This window comes from Myxine glutinosa, chromosome 5, assembly GCF_964187855.1.
Source record: "Myxine glutinosa chromosome 5, kmMyxGlut1.1, whole genome shotgun sequence".
NCBI classification, from domain to species: Eukaryota; Metazoa; Chordata; class Myxini; order Myxiniformes; family Myxinidae; genus Myxine; species Myxine glutinosa.
This window is the reverse complement of record NC_136265.1, coordinates 102,182,124-102,208,007: the sequence shown is the minus strand read 5'-3', so window position 1 is coordinate 102,208,007 and position 25,884 is coordinate 102,182,124. Positions and strand designations below refer to the sequence as shown.

The 25,884-nt window shown below is 48.0% G+C and overlaps 1 protein-coding gene across 1 annotated transcript in view; it reads right to left on the bottom strand.

Moving 5' to 3' along the window:
* Nucleotides 1–2,253: 2,253 nt before the first annotated feature.
* The window catches only part of LOC137427313 (heparan-sulfate 6-O-sulfotransferase 2), a 157,622-nt gene continuing 133,991 nt past the window's right edge, over nt 2,254–25,884 (bottom strand). Inside the window, exon 2 of the mRNA XM_068116727.2 lies at nt 2,254–4,145. Coding sequence (XP_067972828.1) covers nt 3,401–4,145 — 745 coding nt within the window. The 3' untranslated portion in view covers nt 2,254–3,400. The remainder of the gene's footprint in view (nt 4,146–25,884) is intronic.

Below are 25,884 nucleotides of genomic sequence, written 5' to 3'. Positions count from 1 at the left end.
AGCGTGCATCATTTCTGAGCCCCCTTCGGTGCCCGGAAATGACGTCATGCAGCGCCTGGAGATGGCATAGGAAAGGAGCGGTGTACAAAAATACTAAACTAGAACATCTTGGTTGGATAAGTGTCCACCTCCCTGAGTTAACACTTGGTGGAAGCACCTTTGACAGCAATGCAGGCAGATGGGACGCCCAGAAACCACCTGAAAGGAAATGAGGAGCTGGGACGCGATCAGAAAGGGAAGCTGTACCAACACCAGGTGGTCGTCAATCTTTCAGAACGAGTGCAGTTCCACGATAAAAATGTCCTCCGAAAGGATGCATCGACTTTGTACCTCGGAAAGAGGATTGACGACGGTTGCATTCCAAGCAAAAATGATGCACACACGGAAAGAACGCGTGACAGATCGCTCAGACCAAACCGATAATTAAGACGCATTCAGCGCCAATATTCGCTGAGTCTCCACTCGGGCAACCACGAGACCCAGGAGACCACTTCATCACATTCATACGTTCGAGACTGCCATCAAAATCATTGGATCTCCCACGACGAAGCTGATAGTGTCTCGGCCTGTTACTTTCACGTCGTGGACAGAGTGGTGGCCTCTCTGTATTCTACCTCCTTTATGGTCTTGCACCGTCTGCCCTCTTGGTTCTGTCCCTTCCAGGTGTTTGCAGGTGCACACAGTCAGCCAGTAACCCTCTTCTTGTTAAACTCCCAAAATCCAGGCTCACCTCCACTCATTTGTCCCCTTTCTTCTCACCTGTACAAACAACTTCCCCAGTCTGCTCGAGTCCCGTTCTTACCTCCAGAGCTTCAAGCCAGCGGTTCACCACTTCCTCACGCCATCCCCCATCGATACCCATGATCTCTTCTACCCCAAATGACACCATTCCCAAACACTCCCCTTTTCCAGCTTGTGTCCTTCGCCCGCTTCCCCCAGAAGATCTTTCTCGCTTCTCTGCTGTTGGTGTTTCCCCCTTTCCTTTTTGGTCCCTTCCATCCTGCTCCAGCCCTTCCATGAGCCTTGACAATGTGTCTAATAAAAAAGACTGGAGCATTTCTTTTTCATCACATCACCCTTCTAATGCAGCGGTACATTGTTCCGTACACGTTTCAGACAAGGTGGCATTTTATACACGCTTACGTATTTAACACAAATGCAGAAAAAAGCACCAATCACACTCGTCTTCGTAGATTATACAACCTACTTCGCACTTCTCGACCAAAACATATCCATAGTGCAGTTTAAAAATGGTAGAAAACAAAATATTAGAAGGAGTTGAGAGGGGAGGTGCTGCGCAGAGACGTACAATAACAATCAATATTGCATTTGCTGGTGACTCGCTGGGTCAACCCATCTGGTGTTAATCCAACGGCATCACAGGGGCTCAAACTCAGGACCCGAAGATATCAAGCCAGATACCTCGACCGTTAAGCCAACACCAGGTTTTATTGCATATGCTGAAATAGCAGCACTTCACTTTTTCTTCTTCTTCTTGCAGCATGCAGCAGTACATGATTGCAGCGGTGTCGCCGATGCAGTTCCCCCTGTATGTTAAAAGCTGGAATTTGTTCAGGGTGCCATCGATAGCTTGCATACCCTTCGCAAAAGACCCCGTGGGATCTTAAACGTCCAACAACTAATGCTGGCAGGCCCGATGCTCAGTTGAACGTCCATCCTAGGGACTGCGCAAATGTCGATGCCTCACCCTGCCTGGGTGACACCAGGGTGACAGTTTATAGCTAGGCCGAAATTCAAATTCAGTTTAAACAGCCCAGAGGCCAGTGGGCACACCTCTAGGCTTTCCTGCTAGGCCAGCACTTCACCATACAGTATAAAACTCTAAATTTTGTCAGACTCCTATGAGAAAAGGAAGTCCCTTCCTGCAAATAACAGGATCATAACCACCCATCCGCCCAGCGAGCATTACAACCCAAATACACCTCGGTGGACTTCCCAAAAGGCGATCGAAATGCCATACGCATCGTTTAAACATTCATCCGCATCAATCAGTGTCCTGCGCGTTTCTCCCCAAGCGACAAATCTATTTTATTCACAAGAATGATGTCTTCCTAACACAGCCTTGCTCTAGCTACACCGCTCCACACCAACTAACGCCACACGATGACTTCCGTTAAACACTTGCCTGCGTTGAGCGGGTGATGGTTTACAAGAGCAACTATTGATCAGAGCTTTCAGCATCTGACTTGCTCTGTTGTCCCAGGAAGGTAAATCAAGTGACAAACGCTCAGCTTGTAGAAAAGGTGGGCTTTTTATTGAAGACATGAACGACGGCAAAAATCGGCACACTTCATTTTCATCGACCACGTTTGGGGGTGGGTTTGCCTCTCGCTCCAAACTGGGCCTGAAGTGAGCCGACATCGACCCGGCTGATACACATCTCCAGTATTGACAAAAAGAGGAAAAAAAATGATAGTGACGGGGTGGGACAGTCACAGTGGTGTGGACGCCGAGAAATCTGCACAGGTGGCGATCGTCCGTTTGCATAAAGTACGTCAGCGTTTCGGAATCAAATCCTCCTCAAAATCGAGGAGTTTGATCGATCAAGTTAGGTGCGCGCGGCGATCGGATCAGCCCTATTATCTTTGAGATAAAGCAATTCGAGAACAACGATTAAAAGCGTTTCTTGTCGCAGTCGTCACAAGTACAATGCTCGAGTCCCACACACCCCGAAGTCCAGAAACCATCGTTATCGTCTCAGCATTAGATTCGGGTTGCTGTTGTCAAGACTAGGTCTTTATTTCCAGTACCGGCAGCGGATATGTCAGCAAATCTCCCGGACTTGAACATGTGGCGGTTCGTACAAAGTAAAAAAATAAAAATCACCTTATCCCGTTTTGTCTTCTATGCCTTTGGCAATACTTTTTCTCTTCTCCATCTTTTCGTGTGTGACTATGAACAACAGCCTCGAGAGTAAAAGCGGCATGGCACAATCATCCATTAGCTCACCGGATAATTAAAAACACAAATGCTCGGCCATTCATCGAACATCCTATGATCCCAACAGGCAAGTAGACAGAAGATTAGTCACAGTGAAAAAGGGCAGAAGGGTCTGTGGGCACATACTGTACACAATTCATTTATTTTACAGCATAAGCTGATCAGATCTCCCAAAGAAATGAGGTAACAATCGATATATGATCGATTAGGCCTGATCCCAGAAGTAAATGGGACCAAAGACAACTTGACTGACAAACTAGGATTGGACGAGAGTTAAGACTCGGCACACCTGCGGCAAAACTGCCGTACAGCCATCTAGCTTCTACCTAAGTAGTGATTCCCAAATAGGACGAGTTGCTTTGCGGGAGGCCCAAACGGGTGACGATAACGGCATAGGGAAATTATTGAGACGATTAAAAAGGATGAAATTTGACAGCAATTACCACTTCTCCACTCTGCCCAAGTAATCTTCGTGTAGCTGCTGTTTCGCCGAGGATGCCACGGCCGTTCCGAGGGTACCGTCGTTGCCTACCCGACGGCCAGACGGATCCGGGGCGGGTGGCTGAGTCCACCAAGTGTGACCCACCCAACGATGCCGCCTTTGCTGGCGGTCATGCCGGCGAGCCAGTTGGTACCGCTGCAAAAAAAGGTCCCGTGCGTACTCGTAAAGTTGCACGTCGAGGTGGTTCAACGCCTGGATTTTTGCCATGGTGGCATTGCCGACAGTGACACCACCAGCACGCGTGTTGTTGAACTGCGTAAAGGGTGCGATGAAGCGTAGGTTGAAGGTTCGCTCGAAGAGAAACTGCGTCCGTCGCTGAAATTCCGTCAAGCCAAAAAAGGCCATCCGACGCAGGTTGAGCTTTGCACTGTCAAGGAGTGCCTGATTGCGATTACTCTGCGGCATGTACGAGACGTTGTAACAACCGACCAGGTTGAGATCGGCGAGCATTCGCACCTGCCTGTTGTTGGCGAGGTTGTAAGGGCACGCCACAAACTCCGGCAGCGTAACACCGGCCCAGTCGTCACCCTCGTAACAAGGCGGCAGTTCGCCTGGCGTCGGTGCGCGCCCATCGCACATATGCAGTGAGCTCTTCCATGTGGCACCACGCTGGACGTGACGCCATTCACTCAGGTAGCGCCATACCGGATCTCGCAGCATTGTGATGTAGTAGTAGTTTCGGCTGCAAAATAGAAAAACAAAAAAATCATTGACAAAAAAAAACTAATCAAAAGCAAGTACAGTATTGTATTTTGTGTGTGTGCAGATGCGTGGGTTATGAAACTTGCACTTTGCATCGACTTTTGCAAGATCTGATGAAATCATTAACCAAGAAGGAAGTTCGTTAGTAAGGGCCAGCTGCAAATGATAAATGAAAAATGGTTGAATTCAAGAATGAAAAATTGCAAAATTTTGCAATTGTACAGGGAAAGCACACCTCTCTCCCGTCCCAAAAATCAATATCAAACTGAATAACGCCTCAAGTGGCAAACAGCCGACGGTGTGAAGGCATTCAAACAGAAAGGCTACGTCGGACTTGCAGCATGTTCATTCCCAAGAATCGGTAATGCGAGATGGGGCGATCGGCATTGGCGCTTCACTCAAACTGGCGTGGCAGGAAGGCCAACTCGGCGTTTGGTTATTCTTTCCGACTATTCCACCGTCAAAAAAGGTAATTTCTTAGCATTGCCACCAATCTCCTCCAACGCCGGGGAAAGGCCTCTGCTCTCCAAATGAGCTGGTTTGTTAAAACGAGAGAAACAACTTTCACTTCGTTCAAATCAAAGTGGTTCAAGAAAATGAGAGATGTCAAAATAACAATGGTAGATGTTATGGAGGGCACAAGTCATGCAAACAGAAAAAAATGACACTCCAACAGACACTCACACTGGGGATAGACAAAGAAGGATCAATGGAATGGCTAAGAACAGGACAGCTCAATTGGGACAGAGAAGGAATCATTACAAATGCCCAAAATCAAGGACACCGCACCAACAGCTTTGTTAAAATATGGCGGGACTGAGTCAATCGGACAAGTGTAGGTTATGTAAGGTAGAAACAGAAAGCACGAGTCAACTCCCATCGGGATGTAAAAAAAACTCATGTCAGAACAGCTGTACACCCAAAGGCACAACAAAGTATGTAGAGTAATCCACTGGCACATCTTCAAAGAAATTCAATATCCCAGTTCCACAAAAACTCGTGGAAACATTAACCAAAAGCAATCATTGAAAACAAGGACCTAATGCTCACATACGACCTGATGATCCCATCGAGCGAGAACATAGAAAACAAAGCATTACCTCCGGACCTAGTACTCAGGTACAAAAAGGAAAATAAGGCATTGCTATTTGAGGCTTCAATACACAACGATTTTAGCCTAAATAATGCAGAAATCAAGAAAATGACCAAATACCAAGACCTAAAGAATTAGGTGAAAAGGTCCTGGAAGCTGAAGAGCGCTGAAATTGCACAAGTTATAATTGGGGAAACGGGAATAATAAAGAAGAACGTTAGAGATTTTTTTTAAAACATCCCTGAGAACATTACCACAAATGAACTAAAGTTGGAGTCTGTACAGGGTGCAGTGACGATCCTGAAAAGAGCTCTTGCAACAAAATCTGAGATAACAAAACTTGACAACTTAGCCCATGAATTGCAATCCTTCACCGGAATGGGGGTAGATACTTCGAGTCCTGGGACGACTCCTTTCCACCTTCTAAAACCCAAGTTATGGAGATAACAACCAATGTCACACACCCTTGTGTACGTGTGAACAATCATCTCATTTTGCACGCGATTAGATTCTTGCACAAGATTTTTTTCACAATGACTTTAGAAATAATATTGACAGATAGAAATTATTTTCGCTTGTGGGTACACCTGCCCTCTGGGCAGGAATATAAATTATTTTCGCTGGTGGGTACACCTGACCTCTGGGCAGGAATACCCTCCTCGGCTCACCTTTGGTGGGCAATGTGCTGCAGCACAATCTTGGAAATACAACAGGCATTATAAGGCCATTTTCCCTGCTAGAGCGGCGGTTAGCCTTGCAGACCCCATGACAATCTTCTCCATTTTGCCCTATTTTCTGCATCTCCCCTTGTTAACCCCCTTGCCCGCATTTCTTCTTCCACCATCTTTAGCCAAGTCATTCTTGGTCTTCCCCGTCCTCTACTTCCTTCTACATTCATTTCCATCACTCTTCTCAACCAGTCACTTTCATCCTTCCTCAACACATGACCAAACCATCTCAAACTGTTTCTCTTCACAGCATCCATCACAGGCTCTATTCCCATCATCTTTTGCAATTCATCATTTGGCTTCCTCTCTCTCAACGATACTCCGCACATCCACCGAACCATTCGCATTTCCACCCTTTCCAGCCTTCGTTGCTGCTCTACGTTCATTACCCATGTCTCGTTCCCATAAATCATAACACTTCTCACACATGCAGCATACACCTTTCCCTTCAGCTTCAACGACACTCCCCTCATCGTCAGCACGCCACTCAGTTCCCGAAACTTCTTCCATGCACATCTCACTCTGGCAACCGTTGCCGAGTCTGATCCACCTTCTCCATTCAGCATGTCTCCTCGGTAACAAAATGTTTTCACACCTTCCAGCTTCACGCCATCTCCAAGATCCAACTCAACATTTCCTCCATCTGCAGCTCCCTCTGTGCACACGTTACACTTGAATGTAGCTGCCACACTGGTTAATGACCCTCTCAGACCACTACATTTTTGATGAACGCACTCAGCAGACATTGTACATTGAATGGAATTCACTCCGACACCCTTCCTGCACACAGCACACGGCCACTTCCCAGTTCTTTCCACCTCACCACATGCTTTACCACTTGCCATCACCTTTGTTTTTCCGATATTCACCTTCAGACCTTTTGTCTCCATACATTCCTTCCACTTGTTCATCTTCTCCTTCAGTCCATCCATGGAAATGCACTTCATAATTTTTGAAATAATTTTATTGATCACATACCATATCATGCTCCATATCATAAGATAAAGGAACATGATTTGTAATACCGGCTACCACCAAAGGTGGCGATAATTACACCACAAATCAAATTTGGAGTTTTGGTGACATCCACGTTTGCTCCATATTACAGGAAGATTATTGTGGTCAAAGCCCCTCATCGAGACAAGACTCACAAAGTACGTCCAAGAGCAGCCGCTATGCACGTCTGTACAGTCCAAATCAAGCCAAGCAAGGTACACGTCCCCATGCGTGATAATGACGTAATATCGTCACAATTATGTGCGCAACGTATGCAAAGTGAAGAAAAAAAAACAAACAAAAAAAACACCTCTCCCGCTCCCTTCATTGTGTCTTATGTGTCCGTGCATGTTTTCATGTTCAATGTGTTAGCTCTTGCACGAGCCTTGATTCTGTATTTAGAAAAATAAATAAATAAAAGGTCTCTTCTTATGGTATCCATGGAAACCTCCACGCTTGGCTGGCGGATTTCCTCTCTAGTCTTAGTCAACGTGTGGCCCTGAATGGGTTTCTCTCATCCCCACTTCCTGTTCTGGCTGGAGTTACCCCAGGTAGTGTTCTGGGCCCTGTGCTTTTTCTGATCTTCATCAATGATCTCTCCGACTCTGGAAAATCCTCTCTATCTCTTTGCTGATGACTCCACTCTCTGCCGCTCCATTCCTCATACCTCAGACCGGCAGTCTGCAGCCTCCTCACTCTCTGCAGACCTGGACAAAATCACAGACTGGTCAAACAAGTGGAACATATCTTTCAATCCTGACAAATCTCACACTCTTACGATGTCTCTCCGGAAAGATCGACTGGACAACCCTCCCATCGACTTTCTCAACAATCCTCTTCAAGACGTTCTGTCGCTCAAGCTTTTGGGTCTCACTATCTGCCATGATCTTTCCTGAGAAAACCACATTTCCAAGCTGGCCTCCAAAGCCAGTCGCCGACTGGGCATCCTCCGTCGTGCGAAGTCCTTCCTTGGCACACCTGAGCTCCTCACCACATACAACGCTTTCATCCGCAGCTCAATGGAATACTGTTCCCCCCTCTGGTCCGGTGTCCTGCCTCACACCTAGCTCGTCTTTATGCAGTTGAAACCAAAGCTTTCAGAATCATTGGAATCTCCTGTGATGAAGCTAACTCCGAGGGCCTCTCACTTACTCACCGCAGGCAGGTTGGTGGTCTTTCTGTCTTCTACCGACTCCTCTCCGGCCTTGCTCCCCCAGCTCTCTCTGTGGTGTCCCTCAAATACTCCGAACAGGTCGCACAAGATCTGCCAGCAACCCTCTTATGGTAAAACTGCCAAAATCAAGACTCTCTACTCACCTTCACTCCTTCATTCCTCTTTTCTCCCGGCTCTGGAACAAACTCCCTCACTCTCTCCAATCCCACTCCTCCCTCCAGGGCTTTAAAACAGCTGTTCACCACCATCGCTTATCTTCCCCCATCCAAAACCTTGATCTTTTCTACCCCCGCTAAAACAGCCCAAATCCACCTCTTTCAAGCACCAACTTCTTTCCTGAAAATCTTAGTAGTGTTCATTTGCTTTATACCGTGTACCCCTCCCGGGTAGGAGTCGGGTATGTGACAAGAACAAGCCAATTAGAATTTGGTTCAGGTCCGAATCCAGATCTGGCCTATCAGTCAGCCTGGCAAAGGTATGCTCTTGTGAGTGTCGTCGTTAATTTCCTTTTTATACGTATTGCTTTATACAATTGTAAAATCATGATGTTATGCAATGAGGGATTTCATTTTTTGCCGATTGCCGATGCCAGAGATGGGGAAGCACATCATCGTTTGGCAGGTTACATAACCACGCAAAGGTTTCAGCACGTAATGAATCACGTCATCCCTCACACCTATGCTACGACAAAGGTGCTAATTACAATCCTGTCTTGCGATTGCCATGCAGAAGAGGCAAAAACGATGAAAATCACTTAATAGCGTCAGCGTTGCTTTGCTTTTATAACAATCGTGTTTCAAGAAGCCAAATTTACCGAATTCAAGTTTCAAAATCAAATGCACCACAAGACAGAACATTTAACAATGCAGAGCCTCCTGTGGTATATAGATCACAGTAGATCTGATCACCAGTGCACACTCAACCCCACTGATCGCCAAACAACACTGACACAACAGATTTTCATATATTTCTAATTATTCATATACATACACACATTCATACATACATACATATATAATATATATACAGTATATATATATATATATATATATACAGTATATATATATATATATATATATATATATATATATATATATATATATATATATATATATATATATATATATATATATATATATATATATACATATACATACATACATACATACATATATACATATATATATACATACATACATACATATATACACATACATACATACATATATACACATACATACATACATATATACACATACATACATACATATTGTGACAGACGCGGCTTAGATGTTATTTACCGAGCGGTTTGGTATGACCACGTCTGCACAGGTTACCCGATTATACCCGAACGTTGACTAATCGCGCTACGCTAGGTCAATGAAGGAAAAGACACACGGCTGGGATTAAAATGACACGACACCAGGGATACGGTTCTCAAGACCTCCGGAGGAGGTTATATTCGTTCGGAAGGTTAGATTACAACTACAAGAGGGACAGCAAAGGAAGATAGGCACTTAGACACAATCTTATATTATTCCCGACAGACCACAGAGAAACAGGACAAAAACAGACTCACACGGGGATTGATGGCAAGGAAAGCGGGTAGCGATGGCTCCAGGTGCACCTGGGCTCAGAGCAGAATCGACCCGGTCCGGTCCAGAGATGCGGGAGGTTTCACAGCGCTCGAAGGTGGCTCTCTTGTCTTCTCAAGCTCGGGGCGCATCTCACCTCACATCCGGTAAGTCGCTGCGTATATCCGGCGGGGAGTGACACGCCCTCGGCTCGTTAGCTCCGCCCCAGATGGAATCGGCTCGTTGCTTCTCATTGGGTGCATGCGGGGGGGTTACCGGCTCCGCCCTTGACGAGGGGCTGACAGGGAGCCCCTTCGTGGTAACCCCGTGGAGCGCATGGTCATGGCGGCTAACCGAGCTGGTGGGAGGACGCACACTCCCCCCGCGCGCCGTGGTTGTAGTTGTTGTTGTAGCTGTAGTTGTTGTTGTTGTTGTTGTTTGGGGAAGAAGATGGAAGGAGGTATGGGAAGGTCCTAAACTCACTACTGGTGCCATATAATCACATTCTGGTGCAACGAAGAGTCAGAATTAATGGAAAGGAGTCCTTAACTGACATAGACTAAGAATAACTAGCAAGATGTCCGAAAGTTGTCTACGTGAGATGCGGTGGACCTGGGCACGACATTTAATGGGGGAAAAAGGGGAAGGTCGGTTCTACAGAGTGTTGTTTACAGACAATGGGACTAGGGAATGGGGGATTGGGGATAGTTGGGGAGTATTGGGGAAATAGGGGAATATTTACAAGCGGATATGGAGGCCAAATTCCATATTCGCAACATTGCACCCTTCTCTACCCTCGGGGCGTCCCGACCCGATAAATTTTTACCTACTTTAGTGTGGCACGCAATGTAGTTCCCTCTACTATTAACTCTACCCTGAGTGCGACAGTTTTACAGATATTCACAAATGAGTAAATATGTCCCCCTGCGACGTTGCACCCTTCTCCTCACAGAAACACACCCACAGGATAACCGAATCCGGAAAGAATCCTCAAACTAAACATACAGCCGGTAGGGAGCATTATTTACACAAGACTACGCTGATATTTACACTACGATCCAGGACCTGTTTTTGGAGGAACACATGCAGATGTTATGCATAGAGAGAGCACGCATGCCAGCATCGATACACCAACCCACGAGTGCTCTGTGGCCTACGGCCTTTAATAACGTGCAGAGCACCCTTTCCCAGCACGAAAAGCACCACCCCATCACACAGTGAGCACCATCCGGTGCACCAATAAAGTGTTTATGAATCATTGTGTGGTGTCGCAGCCGGCCGATGTTCTGCCGCTGGTCTTGCCTTCGTGTGGTGCACTTGGCCTTCTTACTTCTTTCAAAAATAAAGAAAGGCGCCAACCGCGTCCATTTCTCTATTGTGGCCGTCAGGGGGCCAACTGTTAGTGGTTCACCTTGTATGGCATCGGTGCCACGTTGACCCATAGGTCCATCCACGGGTGGTGCTTGGTCGCATAAGAACTGCGGTCCATGGTGGGTGGCCACAAACATTGCGGTCCATATGGTGTATCGATCCAGGCAGCAAGCAGCGAAAGTGCAGGCCCACAACTGCGTAGCCAGCACCTCTCTCTCCTCCCTCTCTGCCCCCAAAGCCAGATCCCCGGAGGTGGGAGACAAAAGAAGCAGACAAGTGAGTAAGGTGGTAAGGGCGCAAAAGTGCACGCAATGTAAGGTAATGCACACTGGGGGCACATGGGAACCAGGTGAGACAGGTACGTTCCTACCGTACGCCCCCCCCCCCACCAGGTAACCTACATGGCCCCTCCCTTACCCCTTACTGTATCCACAAAACACAACACTACCCATAAACATCTACTTTACAAATCAACAAACATCCCTACTGTCTTCCCTGTTCCTCCCATAAACCAAATTCGTCTTCTCTCCCTCCTAACCAATCAAATTTGCTATTTCCAACTTTCCTCAAAATTTGCCATCTCCAACTCAACATCATAATTTGCCATCACCAATTCATCATCAGTCCCTCCTAAGGAGGGAGAGATGGGATCACCCCAATGTCTCATCCACGTCGTGATGCGTCTCACAAATCCTCACAGCAATTCTCATTTCCTGCACACAGAACAAAGAAAACACAGGTGTGGAGTCATCATCATCACCACAGGTAAGTGGCTGCGTATGGTGCGACAGGTTCATCAATCCTAACTATTTCCTAAATGACTTTAACAACTTTACACTACCCGGGGTCTTTCTCCGGCCAAACCATTGGCCCTCTTACACTATGGGTTCTAAAAACCAATTCCCATTGGCCAAACTGTGGTGCTTTTCAATTTGGGGTCTCACTCCCCCGATTCATCTCCCGGTGCCCTCGCACAATTTCTGGGCTGTGGCATGTACCTCTCCCAGTGGGTCTACCCACCTGCACACCTCCACCACTGCAGTTGCCTCCGAGCCTACCTGCTCCCTGCCCTAACCTAACTACCTGGGGAAGGCCCTCTGGCGCTCTCCCCACTCGGTGCCCTCTCTGGCACTGGGCTACCCGGGTCCGTCCTCCGGATCTTCGGGCCCCATCCACAACTCTACCGGCTCCCAGAGCCCACCTGCGGCCTCACCTGGCCGACATCCTCACAGTGGTGGAGTGCCCAACCAACTACACACACTAACAGGCTACACGCCCAGCCATTTCCACGACACTAATGCACCCATCCACAACACCCTTCTGCAACCGCACCACAAATGCCAATATCCAACCACAATTTACCTATACCCTCTACCTAACACTTACACTACCCGCCCCGGGTACTCGTGAAAGGGGCCCACTCTTCCCCCATCCACACCTTCGCACCATGCACACCACTCCGTACCACTTACTCCAACTCTCTCCACACACCTGTACCTGCACACCTGTGCTCTCACACCTGGTGCCACCTGCACCCTTCTCTCCCCAAGCGCATTCGCGCTGATCCACAACACTCACTACTCATACACGGCTCCACACACCTGTCCAGATGCACACCTGTGCAATCACACCTGTTCAATTCTCACACACACGGCATCATCTCAGCTAACTACTCCCTTCTGAAACTTGCGCTTCCCAGTCGTCCCTTTAAACTATTGCGCTCCCTCGTCATTATCATCCACACTAATCTACCTGCGTCCCCACTACAGGTATCAGTCACTAACTAAACTTAACGTTACCTAATGTCAATCTCTTCTAGATCCCTACAATATAACCTAACCCACCCGGGCTAGTTTTCACTGCCATACACCCCATAATCTAGTGCGCATTTGCCCCACATGGGAAGGGTGGCAGGGATGCCACCCTTACCCACTGGGCTCATCGCTCACTACCAATTTTGCACATCAAATTTCAATAAATCAAAAATTTTGCCAATCACTGCCCATCATCTGCCAATCACTACTGCCAATCCCTTGCCAATCATCAAATTTTGTTTTTCTCTAATTTTGGGGCCAAAACACTAACCTCATCACCCAGTCTCCTCACTAATGCCTCTCGGTGCGCCAATTCCTGTCCAAAGCCCGGCTTCGTAAAGCCGAGCAATGAATGCTGGTTGTTTTGTGCCGGCGGCTGGATGCGTCCGGCATTCGGGGCAGGGACGGGGGCTTACCCGGGCCGAGATCCCACGCACCACCTCGGCGTGGAGCCATCCAATGTCCCGATCTCGACCTGCCGGCACGTCTCCACAAAACGTGGTCGCCATGACGACCCTTCCTATCCAGCTGCCCGCTCCACCTAGTGGAGCCTGGACGCGGCCGTTCAAAGCGAGGCCCGGCACGCACCGAGGGCCCGCTTCGGCTATAAGTCGTTCTAAACTCTACCCCGTCTAACGTCGATGCTTCACCTGGACGCTTACACCCCGCAGCCCGTTCCTTGCTCACACATCCAGCCGTGCCCATGCTCCTCGTACCTTTCCTTACACACCCAGGTACACCCATTCCACTCACAGCCTTGGTCACACACCTGACCACCGAACACTGTGGCACACATTCGTTGCTCGCACACCTCACCAATACACCGCTTCGCGCCCCCTCCTCGGTCACCTCCTCTGTGACAATCACAGGTGTGCCCTCATTCGCACACCCAACCATGTGCCTCACCACCAACTCCAGCGTGCATTCCCACTCACGCTCTACCATTCCAGGTGTGCATCCTTCCATCCCAGGTGTACATCCTCGCTCACCTGTCACAACCAACTCACTCTCCTTGTCACTCTCACTACTCTCACCTCCATTCTTGCCAGCGCACTCACCCTTACTCTTGACAGCGCACTCTTTCCCCATGCACTTGTCCGTCACACACCTTTCTCGCGCACACTCTCCCGTTACACCCTCTGTAACACTCACCACAGGTGTGCATTCTTCCTTGCCTTTGACAGCGCACTCTTTCCCCATGCACCTGTCCGTCACACACCTTTCTCGCGCACACTCTCCCGTCACACCCTCTGTAACACTCACCACACCGCGCTTCCATGTGCCCCCTCGCACACGCGCTACGACCGACTCATTCTCGCCAGCACCCTCACTCCTTGGCATGCACTTTTTCCTCACACACCCCAGAGTCGGACTTTCTCGCACACCCCCTCTTTCGCACACCAGACCTGTCGCACACTTCACCAACGGCCTCTCACGAACATCCGGGTCTATCTCGACCCCCAAGCTTCTTAAATCCCCTGGCGCATCATACGCACGACCATATTGGTCACCACTTACACCGGGTCCTCTTCCTCTTCGCTTCTCCTCCATCACCTGCGAATCCCTCATCCGGTTAATGAGCACATCATCACGATCCGAACACAGACTTTGGACCAATTCTTTTACTTCCTCTTTTATCTCTTTCTTATCCTCTCTCCGTCGCTTCTTAATTTCGCTCACCCCTTCTTCCACTTCTTCTAATTTCTGCTTCACCTCCTTCATCTCTTCGTGCGCCCCTTTAAGTTCTTCCTCTAACTCCACTTTATTTTTTTCTATGTGCTCCCGCACCTCCCGCTCTTTAACCTCCATCACCTCTACCACCTTGTCCATTTTCCTCGTCAGGTCCTCATGTACCGTCTGACACTCTTTTTTAATTACCCCTACGTCCTTTTTCATCTCCTTCTGTGTCGATTTTAAACCCTCTATTACCGCTGTGTTCTTCTTTACCTGGTCCATTAACTCCGTCTGTCCCACCGTCAGCTGCTCCACCTCCTGCGTCAGGTCCTCTATGCCCCCTTGTAACTTTACAGTCCCCTTTCTCACCTCCTTCTCCATGTGCTCCTTACAGTGCCTCACCTCCTCGCGCACTCCTCCGACCTCCTCACTCACTCCTCTCCTAATCTCCTCTCCCATCACTTGCATCTCCTGCCCAGATGCCACCCTCATCTGCTCCATTTCCTCCCTGTGAGCATCCAGTTTGGCTTCTACCCCCATTCTGACCCCCTCTATCTGCTGCCCCATTTGGTTAACTTCCCTTGCCGCTTGGTCCCTCATGTCCCTCAATTTGCCTTCCATACTGTTTTCTAACCCTATTAACCCATTTCTCACCTCTTTTATCCCGTTGTCTAACCCCTCAAAATTATTGTCTAACTTCTCACCGGTACCCCTCGCTTCGTCCCTCATTACCCCCATTTGGTTTCCCATTACCCCCAATTGCTCACTCTGAGCATCCATCCGGTTCCCCATTACCCCCATTTGGCCCTCCAATCGCTCACTATCAGCCCTCATTCCCATCATTATTCTGCTTTCCATTTCTTCATTATTCTTGTCCATAAGGGCCTTCATTTGCATAAAAAGCAAGTTCAAATCCACCGGGGGCGCTGCCACGGTCGCGGGCGCGGTGACCAGCGAGGCGCCATTTTGTGCGTTTGCTACCCTCGCTGCTTCGCTCTCCTCGCGTCCCTCAATTTGGTCCTGGACCGACCCTGCCTCACTCTCCACTACCGGACCCCAGCTGTCTTGGTCTGCCATAGCGCGACTTTCAAAATTCGGGTTTTTATTTCCGTATAACAAAATCAAATTTCGCCGTTATAATTTCGCGCGGGAAACGCGCTCCGAATTGATTCTACTACAAATTTGGGCCTAATAAATTTAGTCCCGGGTTCGAATTCCACTCCTCGACACCAATTGTTACAGACGTGGTGGTGGATGTTATTTACCGAGCGGTTTGGTATGATCACGTCTGCACAAGTTACCCGATTATACCCGAACGTTGACTAATCGCGCTACGCCAGATCAATGAAGGAAAAGGAAACACGGCTGGGATTAAAATGACACGACACCAGGGATACGGTTCTCAAGACCTCCGGAGGAGGTTATATTCGTTCGGAAGGTTAGATTACAACTACAAGAGGGACAGCAAAGGAAGATAGGCACTTAGACACAATCTTATATTATTCCCGACAGACCACAGAGAAACAGGACAAAAACTGACTCACACGGGGATTGATGGCAAGGAAAGCGGGTAGCGATGGCTCCAGGTGCACCTGGGCTCAGGGCAGAATCGACCCGGTCCGGTCCAGAGATGCGGGAGGTTTCACAGCGCTCGAAGGTGGCTCTCTTGTCTTCTCAAGCTCGGGGCGCATCTCACCTCACATCCGGTAAGTCGCTGCGTATATCCGGCGGGGAGTGACACGCCCTCGGCTCGTTAGCTCCGCCCCAGATGGAATCGGCTCGTTGCTTCTCATTGGGTGCATGCGGGGGGGTTACCGGCTCCGCCCTTGACGAGGGGCTGACAGGGAGCCCCTTCGTGGTAACCCCGTGGAGCGCATGGTCATGGCGGCTAACCGAGCTGGTGGGAGGACGCACACTCCCCCCGCGCGCCGTGGTTGTAGTTGTTGTTGTAGCTGTAGTTGTTGTTGTTGTTTGGGGAAGAAGATGGAAGGAGGTATGGGAAGGTCCTAAACTCACTACTGGTGCCATATAATCACATTCTGGTGCAACGAAGAGTCAGAATTAATGGAAAGGAGTCCTTAACTGACATAGACGAAGAATAACTAGCAAGATGTCCGAAAGTTGTCTACGTGAGATGCGGTGGACCTGGGCACGACATTTAATGGGGGAAAAAGGGGAAGGTCGGTTCTACAGAGTGTTGTTTACAGACAATGGGACTAGGGAATGGGGGATTGGGGATAGTTGGGGAGTATTGGGGAAATAGGGGAATATTTACAAGCGGATATGGAGGCCAAATTCCATATTCGCAACAATATATACACATACATACATACATATATACACATACATACATACATATATACACATACATACATACATATACACACATACATACATACATATATACACATACATACATACATATATACACATACATACATACATATATACACATACATACATACATATATACACATACATACATACATACATATATACACATACATACAAACATACATATATACATACATACATACACATACATACATACATACATACATACACATACATACATACATATATACACATACATACATACATATATACACATACATACATATATACACATACATACATATATACACATACATACATACATATATACACATACATACATACATATATACACATACATACATATATACACATACATACATACACATACATACATACATACATACACATACATACATACATACATACATACATATATATATATATATATATATATACGGTTTTGAGAAGTGTAACGAATTTGAGAAGTGTAACGGTTTTTGAGAAGTGTAACAATTTTGGAGGAAGTGTAACGAATGTGAAAAGTATGGTTTTGTTGTGTGTAACACCCTCGTAATGTAAATAATGGTCGCAGCCGTCCTCCTAGTTAATTCCATGAAACTTACACACAGGCCACGATATATCTTTTTAAATAGTTTATTTCCTTATTCTATGTAGGTTAAATATGTGTTTCCCACTAGATTGACTCTGCATTGTATCAAACAAAATAAGCGTAGGCCCCTTTCAATTTCCCCAATCATCTCCGCTCTCCAAAGTTCCTTTCAAAAGCGGTGCGAGTGGTGTTCAATCCCGCAAGCCGCCATTGCCCATGTGCTCATCTCGGAGAAGAGAGGGGTAGGAGCCGCCAACTCACAGGCGTGGCACGTCGTCATGATCAAGGGGGGAAATCGGACAGCCCTAACAGCCAATCAGCACCGCGGTGAGCGACCCAGCAGGCGTGCCCTCGCAGCCGGCGGCTTGATTCCGCCCCAAGTAATAAAAGCGACTGGAAGGGACTGCTTCGGGAGATGACACGGGAGATGACATGAGAGAGGACCTGAGCTGTGAGCTGTGAGCTGTGAGCTGTGAGATGAGAGACGCTCCAAACCAAAAAGGAGAGATACTTGGGGAGGAAACAAGGTTTGAAGAGACGCGCTGAGAGGAGGGAGACGGCTCCACCAGAAGGAGAGGAACAGGTGTGACCGAGCCAGCGCCTGACGTCTACAGCATCAGCAGCGGATACGCGACCGAGGGTTTTCCCGCCAAAAACGAAAAGAATTGAGAGCTGCTACCTCCGACCCTGCCTCCCTCTCCAGCAACCCACCTCAAGCCATACCTGCCTGCAATATCCCCCGTGTAAGTGTGAACGTCGTCTGTCCTAATCGTTGTCCTGGGGTTAAGTAAATTGAATAGTATAAGCTAACGATGCACTGTGTGACTGCTTCTTCCATCCATTGCTTGTAAATAATTTTGGTCGCTCCTTCTTTTTGCTTGTGTGTGTATAATAAATCTGTTCTTCCTCCGTACTCTGTCTTCTTCTCTTTTCCTTCTCTTTCGGTCGCTTTAGAGCAGCGGTCGGGAACCTATGGCTCGCGAGCCATATATGGCTCTTCCGGTGACGGCATATGGCTCCCAGACAATTTTGAGTTGAAAAAAAAAAATTGAAAAAAAAAAATCAGTTTGGAACTGATTTTAAAATACTTGTGATATTTCTTAATAATACTGTGTCATTTTAAAGTAAACAGAAATTAGTTTTGAAGATAAATTTCACGGGTCACGGGTCACCCGTGGGTCGGGTCGGGAACCAATGGCTCGCGAGCATGTCCGCGTCATTGTAAAGGTGAAGAAATCAATTTTATCAGATAGCCAACTAGTTTATCCGCTTCAACCCTTGTAACGGAAAAGATGGCGAAAAGAAAAAAAGACGATGATTACCGTGCATTCCAGGCTGCGTGGACAGAGGAATTTGCATTTGGTGAGAGAGCAGGATCTGCGGTATGTCTAATATGCAATGATAAAATTGCATCGATGAAACGGTCAAATATAAAGCGGCACTTCGATACGCACCATGCTTCATTTGCATCGAAATATCCAGTGGGGGACAGCAGGAAAAGGGCATGCGAGGAGCTACAGCGGAGAGTGCAGACGAGTCAGCAGCAACTACGTGTGTGGACCAAGCAAGGTGACGGGAATTCCGCTAGCTTTGCGGGTGCTTTGGCAATAGTAAGGAATGGAAAGCCATTCACAGATGGCGAGTATGCCAAAACATTCATGCTTGATGTGGCCAATGAACTGTTTGATGACTTCCCAAATAAAGACAAGATAATCAAACGAATAAAAGACATGCCCCTGTCAGCAAGAACTGTGCACGATCGTAGCATCATGATGGCAAATCAAGTCGAGGAAACACAAATTAAGGACATAAACGCCGGGACATACTTTTCTCTCGCGTTAGATGAGTCAACAGACGTTAGCCATCTATCTCAGTGCAGTATAATTGCCAGGTATGCTGCAGGTGACACGCTGCGTGAGGAAAGCTTGGCTGTTTTGCCAATGAAAGGGACAACAAGAGGAGAGGATTTATTCACGTCTTTCATGGAGTTTGCTAAAGAAAAAAAACTACCGATGGATAAACTTATTTCTGTCTGTACTGATGGTGCACCCTGTATGTTGGGGAAGAACAAAGGATTTGTAGCGCTTCTCCGTGAACATGAAAAGAGAGCCATCCTAAGTTTTCATTGCATCCTGCACCAGGAGGCGCTTTGCGCTCAGACGTGTGGCCAGGAGCTCGGTGAGGTGATGTCGCTGGTCATTCGAGTGGTCAACTTTATTGTTGCCCGAGCTTTAAATGATCGCCAGTTTAAAGCTCTGTTAGAAGAAGTTGGGAATCATTATCCCGGTCTGCTTTTACACAGCAACGTGCGTTGGTTGTCAAGGGGGAAGGTGCTCAGCCGTTTTGCAGCTTGCCTGAGTGAAATCCGGACTTTTCTTGAAATGAAAGGCGTCAAGCATCCTGAGCTAGACAACACTGACTGGCTCCTGCAGTTTCACTATCTCGTGGACATAACTGGCCATCTGAACCAGCTCAATGTGAAAATGCAAGGTATTGGAAATACAATCTCATCCCTTCAACAAGCAGTGTTTGCATTTGAAAGCAAGCTGGAAGTCTTTCTCAGGGACATTGAAACAGGTCGTCTTCTGCACTTTGAAAGACTGCAACAATTTAGAGATGCATGCTTAGCAAGTGACTCCACTCAACATCTGGATCTCCAGCAGCTAGCTGGCTTTACGTCCAATCTGCTAAAAAAAAAAAACTGCTAAAGAAAAAAAACTCCCCTCCAAATCTCCCCCATATCCCATCCCTTTCAAATCCCTCCCCTTGTCCCTTCCCTCCCAAACTCCCCCCTCACCCCTCCCCTTCAAATCTCCCCACCCTCATTGCTTCTCAATTTCCCCCCGCTCACTCCCCCTCCTCAAAGCGTCCTCCCCGCTTCTTCCCCCTTCAAACTCTCACCTCCATCTCCCCCAACCTTCTGCCTCGCTCTTCCCCCTCCTCAAATAACACCTCATTGTGGCTCACCCAATCACCATCAAACCTTTTGTCCGCCCCATCCTTCCCTTTCTCCGAGCTATTCTGAAATCTCTGACACACCTTCAACAGCTCTCCCTACCTCTTCCACCTCTTCCACATCTTACCCTACCCCTCCTCCCCCCTGTTCTGTATCTGATGCTCCCCCTTCCTCTTCATTAACGGTATGGACCTCAAACATCCGGGGCCTTCGTTCAAACTTAACCGATCTCTCCATACAGGTTGCTTCTGTCAAACCAGATGTGATCTGCTTAACAGAAACTTTCCTCCTTTATGATGTCTCTGATTCCATAGTATCTCTCCCGGGCTACTCCCTCCTCCGGTATGATAGACCTGAGCCTCGTCCTGGAGGCGGGGTTGCTATCTTTATCAAAAACTCTCTTCCTCACTCGCCCTGCACTGCACTCTCTCCACCTCACCCCCAGGAATACCTCTGGCTACGGCTTCCCCTTCGCTCCCACCTCTTGTTCATATGTGTGTTGTACCGTCCACCAAACAGTGATGACTCCATCTACATCTCGCTGTCTGATGATATGGACCAACTTCTATCTACTCATCCCAACTCTCTCTTCCTCATATGTGGTGATTTCAACTGTCATCATGCCAGTTGGCTGGGTGTGGGTACCTCTCTCACCAGCCATGGCTCCTCAGCAAAGGACTTCTGCGACTCACTGGGACTGACACAATCTGTCAATTTCCCGACCCGGATCTCAGTCAACGGAACATCTTCTCTTCTGGACTTGGTTATGACTAACTTCCCTGAAAATGTCTGCTGCTCTTCTTCTGCTCCGATCGGAACATCTGATCATGTCCTTGTTAAAGTGGACATCTCTCTGACCATCCTCAGGGAGCCTGCTCAGCGTCGACGAGTCTGGCATTTCACTCAGGCCAACTGGCACGGTCTTCAAGCAGCCATCAATCATCTGGACTGGTCTCCCATCTCTACCACCTCTGACATCAACTCATCCTGGGAATTCTTCCAAAGTAAATTGCTCTCTCTCATGCACAGATTTATCCCATCTCGTCTTCAGTTGTCATACCCTTCCTCCCGTCCATGGTACACGGAATCTTGTGGTGAGGCTGTTGCCCAGAAACAACTTGCCTTCGTCTCCTGGAAAGCAAATCCAACGGAAGGAAATCTCATTTCCTTTCACAAAGCCCGAAACAAGTGTGTGTCCACCCTCAGGAGAGCCAGGAAACAATATCTCTCCGTTCTCAAGACCGAACTCTCTTATCTGTCTCCCTCTTCCAAATCCTGGTGGCGTCTGGTCAAATCCGTTTCTGGTGTTTGTTCCCCCTCCATCCCCTCCCTTACCTCAAACGGCTACACAGCTGACTCCGCACGTGAAAAAGCTGAATGCCTCAACTCTGTGTTTGCCTCTAAATCTTGTGTCCCAAACCCATCCCTCTCTGTACCCACCATACCCAGTCGTACCCTGCTGCTCCTGGACTCCGTGTCCTTTCCTCCTGACAAGGTGGAAAAGTTTCTGTCAACCCTCGACTCTGATTCTGCAACTGGACCCGACGGCATCAGCCCACGGGTCCTAAAATCCTGCTCTGCTGCTCTATCTCACCCTCTCTCTGTTCTCTTCACCCTCTCTTTTGCTCAAGGTCAACTGCCATCTGCTTGGAAATCAGCCAACATCACCGCTTTGCACAAAAAAGGTGCAAAAACAGATCCTAGCAACTACAGACCAATCAGCCTTCTCCCAATTATCAGCAAAGTCATGGAATCCATCATTGCTTCTGATATGAAATCTTTCCTCTTCTCCAATGGCTTGATCTCTGATCATCAATTTGGTTTCAGACCAGGTCACTCTACTCTGGACATGCTGCTTCTGCTGTCTCAACAATGGATGGAGGTCCTCAATGCCAAACAGGAAATTAGAGCTGTCTCCCTCGACATATCACGTGCCTTCGACACGGTCTGGCACCCCGCTCTGCTCACCAAACTCTCCTCCTTTGGTATCCATGGAAATCTCCACGCATGGCTGGCGGACTTCCTCTCTAGTCGTCGTCAACGTGTGGCCCTGAATGGGTTTCTCTCATCTCCTCTTCCTGTTCAGGCTGGAGTTCCCCAAGGCAGTGTTCTGGGCCCCGTGCTTTTTCTGGTCTTCATCAATGATCTCTCTGACTCTCTCGAAAATCCTCTCTATCTCTTTGCTGATGACTCCACTCTCTGCCGCTCCATTCCTCTTCCCTCAGATCGGCAGTCTGCTGCCTCCTCACTCTCTGAAGACCTGGACAAAATCACAGACTGGTCAAACAAGTGGAACATGTCTTTCAATCCTGACAAATCTCACACTCTTACTATGTCTCTCCGAAAAGATCGACTGGACAACCCTCCCATCTACTTTCTCAACAATCCTCTCCAAGAAGTTCTGTCGCTCAAGATTTTGGGTCTCACTATCTGCCATGATCTTTCTTGGGAAAACCACATTTCCAAGCTGGCCTCCAAAGCCAGTCGCCGACTGGGCATCCTCCGTCGTGCGAAGTCCTTCCTCGGCACACCTGAGCTCCTCACCACATACAAGGCTTTCATCCGCAGCTCAATGGAATACTGTTCTCCCCTATGGGCCGGTGCTCCTGCCTCACACCTAGCTCGGCTTCACGCAGTTGAAACCAAAGCTTTCAGAATTATTGGAATCTCCCGCGATGAAGCTATCTCTGAGGGCCTTTCACTCACTCACCGCAGGCAGGTAGGTGGTCTTTCTGTCTTCTACCGACTCCTCTCCGGCCTTGCACCCCCAGCTCTCTCTGTGCTCTGTCCCCCAAATATTCCTACAGGTCGCACAAGATCTGCCAGCAACCCTCTGATGGTTAAACTGCCGAAATCTCGGCTCTCCGCTCACCTTCACTCTTTCATTCCTCTTTTCTCCCGCCTCTGGAACAAACTCCCTCACTCCCTTCAATCCCACTCCTCCCTCCAGGTCTTTAAAACAGCTGTTCACCACCATCTCTTATCTTCCCCCATCCAAAACCTTGATCTTTTCTACCCCCGCTAATTCACCCCAGATCCACCTTGTTTGAAATTCCAACTTCTTTCCTGGAAGTCCTGGCAGTGTCCATATGTTTTATACCTCTCCCACTGCCCCCTTCCCACGCCCCCCCCCCCAAAGCCCTCGCCCTCTCTCAGATCTCTCGATGTCTCCATGTCTCTCGGTCCCTGCTCTCAAATGTTGTGTTTGTGTCCTTCCCCCTCTCTCCCCATCTTGTCTACCGCTCCCTATGTTATATGTTTTATGTGTCGGTTTGTCTTTCTGTGTGATTAATGTTCGCTCTTTCACGAGCCTCGATATTGTATACAAAAAAAAAAAAAAAAAAAAAAAAAAAAAAATCTCCTGCAGTCATTCAAAGCACGTTTTGGAGAATTTCGTGCGCGCACTGGTCTTTTCAAGTTCATCACTCATCCACATGAGTGTGCAGTGGACAAAATCGACCTGACATGCATCCCCGGGGTCTCTATCGGAGACTTTGAGCTGGAAGTTGCTGACCTGAAGGCATCAGACATGTGGATGAGTAAGTTCAAGTCACTTAATGGAGAGTTGGAAAGTCTTGCGCGACAGCGAGCAGACCTGGCGAGGGAACACAAGTGGACAGAAATGAAAAATCTTCAACCTGAAGACCAGCTGATTCTTAAAACTTGGAACGAGCTTCCTGTGACATACCACACAATGCAGCGTGTGAGTATTGCCGTATTGACCATGTTTGGCTCTACATATGCATGTGAGCAGTCATTCTCGCATATGAGGAACATTAAGACCAACCTACGCTCACGTTTAACTGATGGAAGCCTCAACGCCTGCATGAAGCTCAACCTCACCACGTATGAACCAGACTACAAGGCCATCAGCAAAACCATGCAGCACCAGAAGTCGCATTAAAAGTAAGACATATTTAATTTATTATACGTTAAAAATACTATATGGCTCTCAATGAAATATATTTAGAAATATTTGGCTTTTATGGCTCTCCCAGTCAAAAAGGTTCCTGACCCCTGCTTTAGAGGTTTCCCGATTGAATATCTGTGGTGCGATCTGGTCACCGTTGGGGGAGTCGGGCCAATTGGGGATCCTGTTAGGTCGCGGTTGGACCATCCGCTCGGCCCATCATAACATCTAAGCCGCGATCTGTAACAATTGGTGTCTGGGAGTGGGATTCGAGGCCCAAACCAAATTTTTAAAAGGTGTAGAAAAAAAAAATGTTTTGGTCCAAATTACGAGCTGCCGAAATTTTGTTTAATAAAACCCGAATTTTGAAATCGCGCCATGGACAATCAAGGCAATCGGATGTCGGTGGGGGAGATAGACGGGTTAAGGGTAACCCAGGACTTAGGGGAAGAAAGGGAGGAGGAGAGCAATGAGGAGGCGGTTGAGGGGGTATCAGGCGCACAAAATGGCGTCCTCACGCACGAGGTTTCGGGCGCGCAAAATGGCGCCTCGCACATGGCCACGGCGACCGCGACCGTAGCAGCGCCGTTGGTGGATTCGAACCTTTTTATGTTACAAATGGGGGCCCTTATGGAGAGGCTAGAAGCAAAAATGGGGGTAATGGGGAACCGGATGGATGCTCAGGGTGAGCGATTGGAGGGCCAAATGGGGGTAATGAGGGACGAAGCGAGGGGTACCGGTGAGAAGTTAGACAATAATTTTGAGGGGTTAGACAACGGGATAAAAGAGGTGAAAAATGGGTTAATGGGGTTAGAAAATAGGATGGAGGACAAATTGCGGGAAATAGGGGAACAATCTGCCCGGGAAATCCAACGAATGGGGAACCAGATAGAGGAGGTGCAAATCGGGTTAGAAAGTAAACTGGATGCTCAGAGGGATGAATTGGGACAGATGAGGGTGGCATCTACAAAGGAGATGGAGGAGATACGACGAGGTGTGAGTGAGGAGGTCTCGGGGCTACGCGAGTAGGTAAAGCGAGGTGAGAAGCGTATGGAGAAAGAGGTGAGAAATAATACGGCTAGGTTACAAGGGGGCATAGAGGACCTGACGGAGGAGGTGGAACAGCTGACGGAGGGACAGACTGAGTTAGTGGAGCAGGTTCAAAGGAACACTGCAGTACTCGGAGGGTTAAAGGCGACACAAAAAGAAATTAAAAACGAATTAATAGCGACACAGAGGCAATGTCAGAGGGTACGTGAGGGACTGACAATGAGGGTGGACGAGGTGACAGAGATAATGGAGACGAAGGACCGAGAGGTGAGGATGCACATAGAGACGGTCACGGTAGCCTTAGAGGACGAACTTGAGGAGACGCACCGGGAAATAAAAGAGGTGAAGCGAAAATTAGAGGAAGTGGAAGAAGAGGTGAGTGAAATTAAGAAGGGACGGACAGAAACTAAAAGAGAAATCCAGGAGGAGGTG